Source organism: Nicotiana attenuata, chromosome 3, assembly GCF_001879085.1.
Source record: "Nicotiana attenuata strain UT chromosome 3, NIATTr2, whole genome shotgun sequence".
Taxonomy (NCBI): Eukaryota; Viridiplantae; Streptophyta; class Magnoliopsida; order Solanales; family Solanaceae; genus Nicotiana; species Nicotiana attenuata.
The window spans coordinates 7,934,224-7,948,797 of record NC_031991.1 but is presented as its reverse complement, the minus strand read 5'-3'; the positions used below and the strand labels follow the sequence as shown (position 1 = coordinate 7,948,797).

The following is a 14,574-nucleotide window of genomic DNA, read 5'->3' as shown; positions in this document are numbered from 1 at the left end:
GACGGTAGGACAGCTCAGGCACCAGCTGTGCCCATTGTGATTCCATGATTTTATGAGGCTTTGGCCAAGATATTGACTGTATGCACTAGCCTTGCTCAGGCGGTTTCTGTTCAGGCCACGCCAGCCACTTCTCAGGCCGGGGGAGGTGCTCAGACTCCCATCTGTACTCAGAGCAGGCGATTCAGGGACTTCAGATACCGGGGGTACTACCAGCCCAACCGTTTGCAGTTGCTCGAGCCCAGGTGGGTCAACCTATGTGTGACGAGGAGCAGAAAATTCTAGACCGGTTTGGGAGGCTCAGGCCTCCAGCATTTAGTAGAGCTGAGTTAGAGGATGCTCAGGACTTCTTAGATAGGTTCTAGGGGATTCTTCACACGTCATGTATTTCGGAGACTAATGGAGTTTCATTTACTACTTTCAGCTGTTAGAGGCAGCCTTCAGATGGTGGGAGGCTTATGAGTTAAGCAGGCCAGCCGGCGCTGCACCACTTACATGGCATGAGTTTTCAGTTTTCCTATTAGAGAAGTTTGTTCCATAGACCCGTAGGGAGGAGTTGCATAGGCAGTTTAAGCAGCTATGCTAGGAGGGTATGTTCATGACCCAGTATGAGATTAGATTTTTAGAGTTGGCTGGTCACGCGATCTACTTTGTTCCCACAAAGAGGGAGAGGATTAGGAGGTCCATCCTCAATTATGGACTGCACTTCGTCATAACCTAGAAGATTGCATTGGGTGCTAGGTTTGATGAGGTGGTCGATATTGTTAGGCAGCTAGAGCAGGTCCGTGGTCAGGAGCGTGAGGAGAGGGAGGCCAAGAGGCCTCGTGGTTTGAGTGATTTCAGCGGTGTCTCTTTTGGAGGACGATCTCACCACAGCAGGCGTTTTCAAGCTCGTCCGGGTCAGTCATCTCTTAGTGCCCTTCCAGTTTAGAGTTTATCTCGTGCTCCATCGGTTCAGGGTTCATCTTTGCCATGTCCTTCTAGTAGTTATTCAGGTTCTCGGGGTCTGATTTAGTGCGTGCCTCTATTGGCAGAGCGGGGTTGCTTCGAGTGTGGAGAGTTTTGTCATATGAAGTGGTATTGTCCTTACGTTTTGGGGTGTGTAGTTCAGCAGAGGCGTCAACCTATGACTTCCACACCAGATACTTTACCATCCACTCAGCTAGCTCGGGGTGGGGCTCAGGCAGTTGGAGGTTGACCTACAGGGGGAGGCCGGTCAAGTAGCGGTCAGTCTCGAGGCTATGCATTCCCTGCCAGGCAAGAGGCCGTTGCTTCCGACGTAGTGATCACATGTATTGTCTTAGTGTGCCACATGGATGCCTCCATATTATTTGACCCATGTTCCACTAATTCATATGTACCATCATATTTTGCTCATTATTTTGAAATGCCCCGTGAGACCTTAGTTCGCCCGTTCATGTATCTAGGCTAGTGGGCGATTCTATTGTTCTGGACCGTGTGTATCGGCCGTGTTGGTTACATTTGAGCATTAAGACGATAGTTGATCTCTTATTGCTTAGTATGGTTGATTTTGACGTGATTCGGGGCATGGATTGGTTTTCCCCATGTCATGCTATTCTGGATTTTACACTAAGACCATGATGTTGGCGATGCTGGAGTTACCTAGGATCGAGTGGAGTGGTTCGCTAGACTACGTTCCTAGTAGGGTGGTTTCATATCTGAAGGACCAATGGATGGTTGGGAAGAGGTCCTGTCATATTTGGCCTTTGTGAGGGATGTTGGTATTGATATTCCTAACATTGATTCTGTTCTTGGTGGTGCGAGACTTTTCGGATGTGTTTTATGCAAACCTGCCGCCCGAAAAGGACATTCATTTTGGTATTGACTTGGTATCGGGAACTCAGCCCATTTCTATTCTAATATATCGTATAGCACCAGCAGACTTGAAGGAATTGGAAGAGCCGCTTTAGGAGCTTCTTGACAAGGGTTTCATTAGGCCTAGTGTGTCTCCTTGGGGTGCACCGGCTCTATTTGTGAAGAAGAAGGATGGTACTATGCGGATGTGTATTGACTACAGACAATTGAACAAAGTCACAAATAAAAACAAGTATCCTTTTTCGCGCATTGATGACTCATTTGACTAGCTTCAGGGAGCTAGAGTGTTCCCTACGATTGATTTGAGGTATAGGTATCACCAGTTGATGTTTCGGGCTCTGATATTCTGAAGATGGCATTCAGGACCCGCTATGGTCACTATGAGTTCCTTGTGATGTCTTTTGGGCTGACCAATGCCCCAACATCATTCATGCATCTAATGAATAGTGTGTTCTAGCCATATCTTGATTCATTTGTCGTAGTATTTATTGATAATATTCTGGTGTACTCACGTAGCCAGGAAGAGCATGCACCATATCTGAGGATTGTACTACAGACGTTGAGGGAGGAGAAGCTTTATACCAAGTTCTCCAAGTGTAAGTTTTTGCTCGGTTCGGTCGTATTCTTGGGGCACGTGGTTCCCAATGAGGGGAACAAGGTAGATTCGAAGAAGATTGAGGCAGTTCCGAGTTTGCCTAGACCGTCTTGAGCTACTGAGATTCGGAGCTTTCTTGGCTTGGCCGGATATTATCGTCGCTTCGTGGAGGGTTTCTCGTCCATTGCAGCACTTTTTGACCAGGTTGACCCAGAAGGGTGCTCTATTCAGGTGGTCGGATGAGTGTGAAGAGAGCTTTCAGAAGCTCAAGACTGCCTTGGCTACCACTCCAGTTCTAGTTTTGCCTTCAGCATCAGGTTCTTATACAGTCCATTGTGATGCTTATCGGATTGGTATTGGGTGTGTCTTGATGTAGCAGGGTAGGGTGATTTCTTATGCTTCACGTCAGTTGAAGACTCATGAGAAAAATTACCTCATTCATGGTATAGAGCTGGCAACCATCGTTCATGCAGTGAAGATTTGGAGGCATTATCTCTGCAACGTGTCTTGTGCGGTATTTACAGATGATGGGAGCCTTCAGCACTTGTTCAAGAAAAATAATCTAACTTATTATAGGCAGCGAAGGTGGTTGGATCTGTTAAATGACTACGATATTACCGTTTTGTGTCATCTTAGGAAGGCCAACATGGTGGCCAAGGCCTAGAGTAGGTAGGCAGTGAGTATGGGTAGTCTTGCATATATTCCTATTGGTGAGTGACCACTTGCAGTAGATGTTCAAGCCTTGGCCAATAGTTCGTGAGGTTAGATATTTTGGAGCCTAGTCAAGTTCTAGATTGCGTGGTTTCTCTGTATTCTTTATATGATCGCATCATGGAGCGTTAGTATGAAGACCCCTATTTTCTTGTACTTAAGGACACGGTTTACCACGGTGATGTAAAAGAGGTTTCTATTGGAGAAGACGAGGTATTGCAGATACATGGTCAGATTTTTGTGCCCAATGTAGATGGGTTACGTGAGTTGATTCTAGAAGTGGCCCACAGTTCGCGGTATGCCATTCATCCAGGTTCCACAAAGATGTATCACGACTTGAGGTAGACCTATTAGTGGAGGATAATAAAGAAAGATACAGTGGAGTTTGTAGCTCGGTGCTTAAGTTGTCATCAGGTGAAGTACGATCATCAAAAGTCTGGCGGCTTGCTTCAGAGGCATGAGATTCCTCTGTGGAAACGGGAGCGTACAACCATGGACTTCATAGCTGCGCTCCCACAAACATTGAAAATATTTGATGTTATTTGGGTGATTGTGGACTGGTTGACTATGTCTGCGCATTTCATTCAAGTTGGGACTACCTATGCGCGAGACTCTTCGCCTTCATGGTGTGCTAGTGTCAATTATTTCAAATTAGGGCAGGCAGTTCATATAGCAATTTGGAGAGCAATGCAGCGAGAGTTAGGCATGCGGGTTGAGCTGAGTACAACATTCCACCCTCAGATAGACGGGCAATACGAATGCACCATTTAGATATTGGAGGATATGCCACACACTTGTGTCATGGATTTTGGGGATTTTTAGGTTCAGTTTGTTCTGCTTGCAGAATATCCCTACAACATCAACTACCAACCGAGTATTCAGATGGCTCTGTATGAGGCCTTGTATGGGATGCAGTGTCGGTCTCCGATTGGTTGGTTTTAGTTAGGTGAGGCTAGGCTATTGGATACTGACTTAGTTCAGGTTGCTTTGGACAAGGTTAATTTGAGCCCTCGACATACTGGCCCTTTTGAGGTGCTTGAGAGGATTGGAGAGGCGGCTTTCAAGCTTTCGTTTCCACCTAGTCTATCGAGTGTCCATCTAGTGTTTCATGTTTCCATGCTCCAGAAGTATTTTAGTGATCCGTCTAATATTTTGGACTTTAGACGTTTATATTAGATAGGGATTTGACTTATGATATGGAGTTGGTGGCCATTTGGGATCGAAAGGTTTGAAAGTTGAGGTCAAAGAATAGAGCTTCAGTGAAAGTACAGTGGAGAGGTCAGCCAATCAACTAGGCTACTTGGGAGACCGAGTGGGAGATGAGGATCAGATATCCTTACCTATTTGAAAGGGGGAGAATGTCACAACCTGGGTGGTCGATTTGAGTATTAAATCCATGTTTCCCCATTTATTTCTTATCCTATGTTTGTTTATTTTTATTTGACTTGACGGGGTAGTTGGATTGGTTCTCGGGATGTTTCGGAATCAGTTGGGACACTTAGTCCCAAGGTTGGAAGCCTAAGTCGGAAGAGATGACCGAATGTTGACTTATGTGTAAATGACTCTGGAATGGAGTTTTGATGGTTCCGATAGCTCCGTATAATGATTTTGGATTTAGGAGTGTGTCCGGATACTGATTTAGAGGTCCATAGGTCATTTTGGCTTGAATTGGCGAAAGTTGGAAAAGTTGAAGTTTCGAAAGTGGAGAAGTTTGACAGAGCGTTGACTTTGTTATTACCGAGATCGGATTTTGGTTGCGCAAGTTTGAATAGGTCCGTTGTGTCATTTATGACTTGTGTGCAAAATTTGAGGTCAGTCGGAGTTAGTTTGATAGGTTTCTCATCGATTGAAGAAGTTAGAAATCCATTAGTTTCAATAGGCTTAAATTGGGTGCGATTTGTGTTTTTGATGTTATTTGATGTCATTTCAATCCTGAACTAAGTTCATATTGTATTTTAGCACTTGTTGGTATGTTTGGATGGGGTCCCCGGGGCCTCGAGTGTGATTCAGATGTAATCAGATTAATGTTTTAACTCGAGGAAAATGCTTAAGAGTTTCAGGTCTGGTGCGATTGCACTAGCGAAGAATGGGTCGCAGGTGCGCAACTGCAGAAGTGAGCATGGGGTCGCAGGAGCGGCCCGGTATGTGTTGGGCAGTGGTCACATGTGCGAGGCTTTTTTCGCATCTGCAGGCCTGCAGATGCTATGAGTCTCTGCAGATGTAGATTTTTATATGTGGGACTGGACTCGTAGAAGGGGATTGGAATCTGCAGGCGTGGATGCACAGGAGCGAAGCACGGACCGCAAAAACGGTCTCGTATGTGCGAATATTTTGCCACATGTGCGGCTGGTTGGGTGCTTAAGTGATTTCCGCATAAGTGGGGCCAGAGGTGCAGCTGGTGAGTCCACAGGTGCAAAAAGAGTTGGGCAGGTATTTAAAATCGAGGGTTTGAGTCTTCTTCTCATTTTGAGAGTTTTGGGTGTGAACTTAGGCAATTTTTGAAGTGGTTCTCACCTAGATTGAAGAGGTAAATGAATTTTGATCACTTTTATCCATGTATTTTGAATACCCATTGATTATTTCACCTAATTATCACGAATCTAAGTTGGCATTTGGGGATTTTTTACTCATGTATTAGAGAGTAAGATTTGGGGACTTGAGTGGCGATTAGAGGTTGGAATTGGGTGATTTTTGTATGGTTGGACTCGTTATTGAATGGGTGTTTGTATTTTAAAAATTTTGTTGAATTCCGAGACGTGAGACAGGAATTGACTTTCTGGGTTGAGTTTTTGACTTTTGTCAAAGAACCTAGCTTTATCACATGGAATTGATTCCTAAAGCTTGTATTGATTGTATTAAGTTGTTTGTGGCTAGATTGGAGTCGTTCGGAGGCCGATTCGTGAGGAAAGGGCTGTTGGAGTAGGGATTTACACGGAACTTGACGGCCTTATTGGGTAGAATGCCTTCCGCTGTGGGTTATCAACCCACCGGTTAGTTAGTGAGCGGTTCTTTCGGGCGGGAAGCAAGCCAGGCCCTACGGGCGGGCATCTCCTGCAACGCAAGCACCATTGTTCCACACACCCGAAAAGCAAAAGATTTGCCAGTCAAGGATTCTAAGGGTATGAGTCCCTCAAATACGTGTTATGTGGTTGGTATTGAGGTGACACGCATGCTAGGTGAAAGGCGTGTGGTCGTGCACCGTAGTGATTGTGACTTGGTTGAGTCCATGGTACCATGTAGAAATCAAACCTTATTGTTATTCATGTAATCTATATGTGTTAGAGTAATTGAGTTGCAATCTATGTTAGAAATCATGCTTATGATATATGTTTATTCTGTTGTGACCCGCTGAGGTCATTTATGCTGTTGAATTATTTGCTTGAACTGAAATGTTATACTCAGTCACATCTATTATTTGCATATCATATCTTAGTCATTGTTGTTATTTATTGTTCCATCATGTTATCATTGTTTGGGCTGATTGGCATGAGATTTGTGAGCCCGAGAGACTGGAGAGATTCATGACTGAGTTGGGGATGGAGGGTCGGATTGTGAATGATATTGATGGGATCAGTCTACGTGCCGCAACAGGTTTTATTACGTCCTGATGGGATCGGGCTGCACGCCGCATTAGGCATTATTGATTCATGATGGGATAGTGTTGCACGTCGTACCATGTTTTATTAGCGCTTGGGCAGGATCCATCTCTTCGGAGCCTGACATACCAGCAGTGAGCACATGTACCGTATAATGTTGAGTTACTGAGTTTGATGAGGAGTTGTGACAGTAAGATTGAGTACTCTGAGAGCGAGTACATGGGAGTATCATTGTGATGCATTGGATTTAACATGCATATTTGTTTATGTAGGCATAGAGATGTAATATTCCTCATGCTAGCTATAGTTGGCACATCTTACAGGTATTGAGCTTAATTGTTGAATTTGAAAGCATGTCTACATTTTCATTCTGTGTATAAATTGATTTGAGATTTCATCCGAGTAGTACTATTATTTCTCTGTTATATCATACTGTCATTATCTGGATTTGGATTGTGCCTTATTGAGCTCATCATCGCTTTCAGCCAAGGTTAGTCCTATTACTTATTGAGTACATATGGTCAGTTGTACTCATAGTACACTCTGCACTTTGTGTGTAGATCCAGGTACATCTGGACCCAGTGGTTGCTAGACTTGGAGCATTACCTGCTTGGAGACTATTGAGGTAGTTGTTTTGGCATCCTCAGACCTCGACTCTCCTCTTTAGTTTATTTAGCATTGTTCTATCTTTCTAGATAGTTTTATTAGAAGTTTTGACTATTTTGTCATTTAGCAGCTCATATACTCAGTGACACCCGAATTTTGAGAATTTTGTATTTGAGTCGTAGTTAATCTTATCGGTTTTTTATGAGAATTTTACTGTTAAACTTATTCCATCATGTTTTAATTCAAAATGCATAGTTATTTGTGATTAACAGCTTGCTCAGTACTGTGATCGGCGCCATCAATATATATTGAGATTCGGGTCGTGACAGTAAGTATTTCGCCTAATCTTGGTTTGAGGAAATAACCTTTAGGATATGACCTTGTTTGCTTAAATAAAATATGTGAGGCAGCAATGTATATGCGAGATGACGAGCGCTTATGTGGGTGCTAGGGGTTATATATGTCCGGGTTAGACTTTAGGTTCTCATTATCCCTTGTTTTTATGTGCCTTTCATTAATTTTGTTTAATTGATTGTATGACTACATGAGCTTATTCTTCATGGTAGTAACCATATTTAGAATTACTTCATCTTAATTGGCCAAGAAGGGCTATTTGTGAAATTGTTGGTATAGTCAATTTAGTCATAGTCATGCTTTCTATCTTGTGCACACATCCACACCTTTATTTATTATATTCTTGTTCATCTTATTGATTATTTATGAGCATATGCATCCGTTGAGATGAAATATTATTTCGGATTGCTATGATGATGGCACATTTAGACATGTTGAGCGGATTGAATTTGATGTGGCACGAGGTTTCTGAGGTCCTGTTATGGTGATAATGTTATTGTTATGGCACGAGTTCTTTTTCGTGCAGCGTATGAATATGGATCCATTTCCATAGGGTCGCCCTCTCAGGCTTCTCTCTTGATGGCTTACACACATGTTGTGAGAAAATGATATATTTCTAGTTGATTTTGATATGAAATTTGATGTGTTGAGTTTTGAGCATATGGGTGGTAGCTTTGACCATTCAAATGAATCATTTATGCTATATCATAGTATACTGTATGCTTTTTATGTTTATTTTCTGACATGCTGCTCCATGCCTATGTTACATGCTTTGGACTTGATAGAGGAGATAGAATTATCCATGTTGAGTTGATAACTGATGATGTATTCTTTTATAGTATCATATCTCTTTTCGTAACCTTACTGTGTATAAATATGAATTGTATAGACTTATTTCTTAGTAGGTATCATACGAGTTAAACCTCATCACTACTTCAGCGAGGTTAGTCTTGATACTTACTGAGTGGGCGTTGTTTCGTATTCATACTACACTTATGTATATTTTTATGCATATTTTGGCATTGGTTCGAGGGGACCTCAGGAGGGTGCACAGTAGCAAATATAGGAGACTTAAGGTAGTGCTGCATGGTCATCTGCAAACCCTTGGAGTCCCTTCGTTCTTTTATCATACTGTTATTTACATTTCAGACAATATTTGTATTATTGAGAGATTTTGTTGTATCTTATTTTAGAGCTCATGACTTTGTATTACTAGGTTTCGGTGTAGTATTGTCATTGTATTTCTATGTTCGTTGTTATTGAATGATTCATCTCACGTATTTATGCTATAGCCATTGTATTATATCTTAGTATGTTCAGTTTGATCTATGTTTGGATATTGACTTACTTAACATTGGTGTTAAGTTCCATAAAGACCTTTGGTGCGATTTTGGTTCATGAAAAACACAAGTAAATCATACCAAACGAATAAATTGTTTTTGATTTAACAAATAGACTGAATGCAGAAACACAAAGCCATAACAATATGATAGAGTTTGGTAAACAAGTGACAATCACAAAGTCATGCCAATCTTATAGAGTTTGTGAAGAATTAAATAAGTAGGTGAATGCAGATAACACAAAAGTCATGCCAATATGATACAGTTTGGTAGAACAATTGAATAATCAAAAACTCATGCCAATTCAGCTGAATTTGTGAATAATTTAACAAATAAGCCAAATGCATATAACACAAAATCATGGAAACGTTTTGGTTAACAATTGATCAATCACATAGTCATGCTGACATGGTAGAGTTTGTGAACAATTGAATAAGTGACCGAATGCAGATAACACAAAGTCATGCCAATATGATAGAATTTGATAGAACAATTGGACAATCACAAAATCATGCCAATTGGGTAAAATCTTGAAAACGTTTATCAAGTCGACTGAATATAAATAACACAAAGTCATCCCAATATGATAGAATTTGGTGAACAATTTAGCAATCAAAAAGTTATATCGATCTGGTAGAGTTTGTGGACAAATCGAACAAGTTGGTCGAATGTAGATAACACAAAGTCATGCCAATATGTTAGAGTTTGGTGAACATTCGAACAACTATAAATCTATTCCAATTCGCTAGAATTTGAGAGTAATTTAACAAATAAAGTGAAGTAGATAACACAGAAGTCATGTCAATATGCTAGAGTTTGCTGAACAATAGAACAATCACAAAATCATGCCAGTTGAGTAGAATTTATGAAAACCTTAACAAATAGATCAAATACAGGTAACACAATATGATGAAAATATGGTAAAATTGGATGAACAATTGAACATTCACAAAATCATGACAATTCAGCAGGATTTGTGAACAATTGAATAATTTTGATAGAGTAAATATAAAACAAGGTCATGCTAGTCCGACATATTTGCGAATAATTAAAGGGTATTGACAAATTTCCAAAACGAAATTGATATAATTTTTATAAATGAAATTTCATGTGACGATTTGATAGGTTGTTTTGAGTAACAACTCCTTTTTCTGTGTTTCGAGATCTATTGTAGCTTTATTTGAAGATTTTGTGACTCGCGTGCATGGTCTGTATTATTATACGGGAAGTTCAAATTTAAAAATTTAAAGAAAATGTGGTTTTTGGATTAAAAAATGACTAGAATTGACCACGGTCGTTGTTTTTTGGTAAACGACCTCAGATCATTATTTTGACAATTCATGTTGCGCATGTATAGTATTATTGGACTTGTATGTTTGGTTGGGGTTCATGGTGACCCGAGGTCGTTTCGGCGCATTATGTGAAAAGTTAGAAAATTTAGTTTTAAACTTGAAAATCTTGAGTTTTGACAATCGATTCTTGACATTTGATGTTATTTTGATGATTTGAGTTGGCGAGCGGCTTTAAAGATATTATTACACTTGTGTGAATATTTGGATTGGAGCCCAAGTGTAACGACCCAGCCGGTCGTTTCCTGAGTTATAGCCCCGTTCCCCCCGTCACTGCTTCCTTTTGTGTTCTTCAGCTATATTTGATCGTATCGTGTTAGTTGGTTTGGGTCCGGAGTAGTTTTGGAATAAATTGAAGCACTTAGTCTCTTTTGTGAAGGCTTAAGTTGGGAAAGTTGACCGGATGTTGACTTATGTGTAAAAGACCTAGGATTTTAATTTTGATGGTTCCGTTAGGTGATTTTGGACTTAGGAACACGTCCGAAATGTGATTTGGAGGTCTGTGGTAGAATTAGGCATGAATTGGCGAAAGTTGGAAATTTGGCGATTTTGGTCGCTAGTGGAAATTTTGATATCTGGGTCAGAATGGAATTCTGAAGTTGGAGTAGGTTAGTAGTGTCATTTGTGACGTGTGTGCAAAATTTGAGGACATTCGGACGTGATTTGATAGGTTTCGGCATCGTTTGTGAAATTTGGAAATTTAGATGTTCTTAGGCTTGAAGCCGAGGGTAATTTTGTGTTTTGATGTTGTTTTGATTGATACGAAGGTTCGACTAAGTTTGAATGATGTTATGGGATGTGTTGGTATGTTTGGTTGAGGTCCCGAGGGCCTCGGGTGAGTTTCTGGTGGATAACAGATCATTTCTTGGCATTAGAAGTTTGCAAATTTTCTAGTATTTTGTTGCAGAGATTTTCTTCATCGCGTTTGCGAGGAGGCCACCACGTTCGCGAAGGGTTAAGGTGAGCTGAGGAAGTTTTGCTCTTCGCGTCGCGAAGAAGGGGACGCGTTCGCGAAGGTTCAGGGGTGGAGTTCACCGTGAATGCGAGAGGAGTACCGCGTTCGCGAAGAAGAGAAGAGATAGCTGGGGACCCCAGGTCCATTGCTCTATGCGTTCGCGAGGTAGTGGTCGCGTTCGCGAAGGTTGAGCTGGTAAGGCATCGCGTTCGCGAGGAGTGTGTCACGTACGCGAAGAGTAAAGTGAGGAGGCAGTAGAGTTCTTCATCGCGAACGCGAGAGGGAGGCCAGGTTCGCGAAGAGTAAAATCTGGGCAGACAGTGTTATAGTTATAATCGAGGGTTTGAGCCCATTTTTCATATTTAGAGCTAGAGACCACGGATTTGGGCGATTGTTAAATGCATTTTCAGGGAGTTGATTGGGGTAAGTGTTCTTCACTTGATTTTTGTTAAATTCCATGTTTGTATCATGATTTTCATCATCTAAATTGAGAATTCGGGTGTAAAATTGGGGGGAAAATGGAAGATAATTGGAGAGGTAATTTTGGGGATTTGATATGCCATTTGATGTCGGATATTGATGAATTTGGTATGGGTGGACCTGTGAGTGAATGGGCTTTCTAGTTTTATGATTTTTGTCGGATTCTGAGACGTGGGCCCGGGGGCCGGGTTTGAACAAATTTCAGTTTCTTGGTCTAATTTGATAGTTTTTCTTGTGGAATTCATTCCTTTAGCACATATTGATGATATTATACTGGTTGTGAATAGTTTCGGAGAGTTTGGAGGCCTCGAGGGGCAAGAGCATCACGGAGTAGAGATTTGATCGGTTTGAGGTAAGTAATGATTGTAAATCTAGTGCTGAGGGTATGGAACCCCGGATTTTTTGTCATGTAACTATTTTGAGGTGACGTACATGCTAGGTGACGGGCGTGTGGGCGTGCACAGTTGGGGATTGTGACTCGGTCCATCCCGTATCTACTGTAAAGTTGAATATTTTGCTGAAACTGCATGCTTCTCACTTGTTTTGGATAGAATTTCCGTAAAGCATGTTGGATGCCATGTTTAGGCCTTATGCAAGTGTTGTTTGGACCTTTAGATGTCTTTTCTTGCTATCCCCTCATTTGTTTTTGATTGGAAACCTATACTCAGTCATGTTTATACTTATTGATTTCATAACTCAGTCTTTATTACTCTATTATTGATGCATCATATAAATGTTGTTTGGGCTAAAACCTTTGTTATTCTGAGAGCCCGAGAGGCTGGAGAGGTTTATGACCGAGTGAGGCCGAGGGCCTGATTTGTGAGGATACTTATGGGATCGAGTTGCACGTCGTAGTATGTTTTACTGATTTATGACTGAGTGAGGCCGATGGCCTGATTGATTTATGCCATGATTGTCTTGTTATAGCACTTGGGCTGAAGCAGCCCCTCCGGAGTCTACACACCCCCAGTGAGCGCAGGTACCTACTGAGTGTAAGTGCCGAGTGCTGAGTGACTGGGAGGCATGAGCGATGGTAAGGTTTGCCTAAGGGGTTGTATATGAGTGATGGTAAGGTTTGCCCGAGGGGCTGTATACGCGAGTTGTTTGCCCGAGGGGTTGTTTATGATTTCATCATTTCACTCTCTCTTGCACTGAACCCTTGTTCTAAAATTGTTGAAAGATATTTTCAAATTGATTTTTACTGGAGATTGATTTAAACAAGCTGATTTGATTCAAACTATGGATTTAAAGGCATACCATATTTTTACTGAGTTTGTAATATAAAGTTTACATGCATTATTGCTCGTCGCCACTTCTCAGTCTTCATTTACTATTGTTACTTACTAAGTTGGCGTACTGACGTTACTCCCTGCACCTTGTGTGTAGATCCAAGTGTATCTGGACACGGTAGCGGCTGTTGACTATTCCAATTGTAGACTTTCTGGGAGATAGCAACGTAGCTGCCTGCCGATCGCAGCCCTGCTCTTCTCCCTCTTATCTTCCTTTAGTTGCATTTAGTTACTTTCCAGACTATGTTATTCTCGCTATTGTCAGACACATTGTAGTAGATGCTCATGACTAGTGACACCCCGATGTCGGGCTTTCTTTCCTCACTTTGTTTTGATTTAAACTCCTTATGAAGGTTTTATATTAAATAGCTTTGGACTTATCTTGAAAATGAAAATTTCATTTTGTGCGATAATGTGTCGTCTTGCCTAGTTCTACGATAGGCGCCATCACGACAGGGTTAGTTGTTGGGTCGTGACAAGTTGGTATCAGAGCCTAGGTTACATAGGTCTCACGAGTCATGAGCAGGTTTAGTAGAGTCTTGCGGATAGGTACGGAGACGTCTGTACTTATCTTCAAGAGGCTGCAGAACCTTTAGGAAAACTTCATATTCTTGAATTCTTGTCGTGCGAATTTGTTGATTCTAGTAACTAAACTTCTGTTATTCTATTCTCTCACAGATGGTGAGGACACGTGCTACCGGTCAAAACGGTCGGCCACTAGTACAACCAGTTGGGGCCGCGAGAGGACGAGGTCGCGGTCGAGGCCGTGGTAGGGGCAGGGGTGTAGCCCGTACAGCAGCTAGGGAAGCACCTACAGATCCACCAGCCCCCCTGTTCATGATCAGGTCCCTGTTGAGGATGCACCAGCGGGACTAGCTCAGGAATTGGCTGTGCCTATTGTTATCCCAGGTCTTCAGGAGACCTTAGCTTAGATTCTGACTGTGTGCAACAGTCTTGCTCTGGCGGTCGCTGTTTCTACTACAGCATCTACTTCCCAGGCCGGGGGAGGCACTCAGACTCCCGCCGCTCGTACACTCGAGTAGGTTGCTCAGGGACTTCAGACACCGGAGGCACCACCAGCCCAGTCGGTTGCAACTGCTCAAGATTATGTGGTACCAGTCATGTCTGATGATGAGTTGTGTTGATTGGAGAGGTTTGGTAGACTTTAGCCTCCGACTTTCAGTGGTACAGAGGGCGAGGATGCCCAGGGCTTCTTGGACAAGTGTTAGAGGATTCTCTGTACAGCGGGTATTCTGGAGACCCGTGGGGTCTCGTTCACTACCTTTCAGTTCTCTGGAGCTGCCTTTACTTGGTGGGAGGAGGCGTACACCTGGTTGTGCACCGCCCCTTACCTTGCAGCAGTTCTCAATTCTCTTTCTTTAGAAGTTCTCAATTCTCATGAGCGACCTTAGAAATGTTTTGTGGATCGGTACATAGACTTCTGTATTTATCTTCTAGAGGCTATA

The 14,574-nt window shown here is 42.1% G+C and overlaps 1 protein-coding gene across 1 annotated transcript; it reads left to right on the top strand.

Moving 5' to 3' along the window:
• On the top strand, positions 1,688–3,910 carry LOC109224160. Its single transcript, XM_019388746.1, has 4 exons — positions 1,688–1,836; positions 2,350–2,491; positions 2,808–2,942; positions 3,554–3,910. Exons 1-4 carry the CDS (start codon positions 1,688–1,690, stop codon positions 3,908–3,910), a joined length of 783 nt encoding a protein of 260 aa, XP_019244291.1.

What these genes read in the sequence shown, in the direction of transcription:
- LOC109224160 (XM_019388746.1), top strand. Translation starts at nt 1,688, where the DNA reads ATGGATGGTTGGGAAGAGGTCCTGTCATATTTGGCCTTTGTGAGGGAT. An exon ending in TTCCCAATGAGGGGAACAAG is followed by an intron (nt 2,492 to 2,807) that starts GTAGATTCGAAG and finishes TTGATGTAGCAG; the next exon opens with GGTAGGGTGATTTCTTATGC. An exon ending in TCTGCAACGTGTCTTGTGCG is followed by an intron (nt 2,943 to 3,553) that starts GTATTTACAGAT and finishes AGTTGTCATCAG; the next exon opens with GTGAAGTACGATCATCAAAA.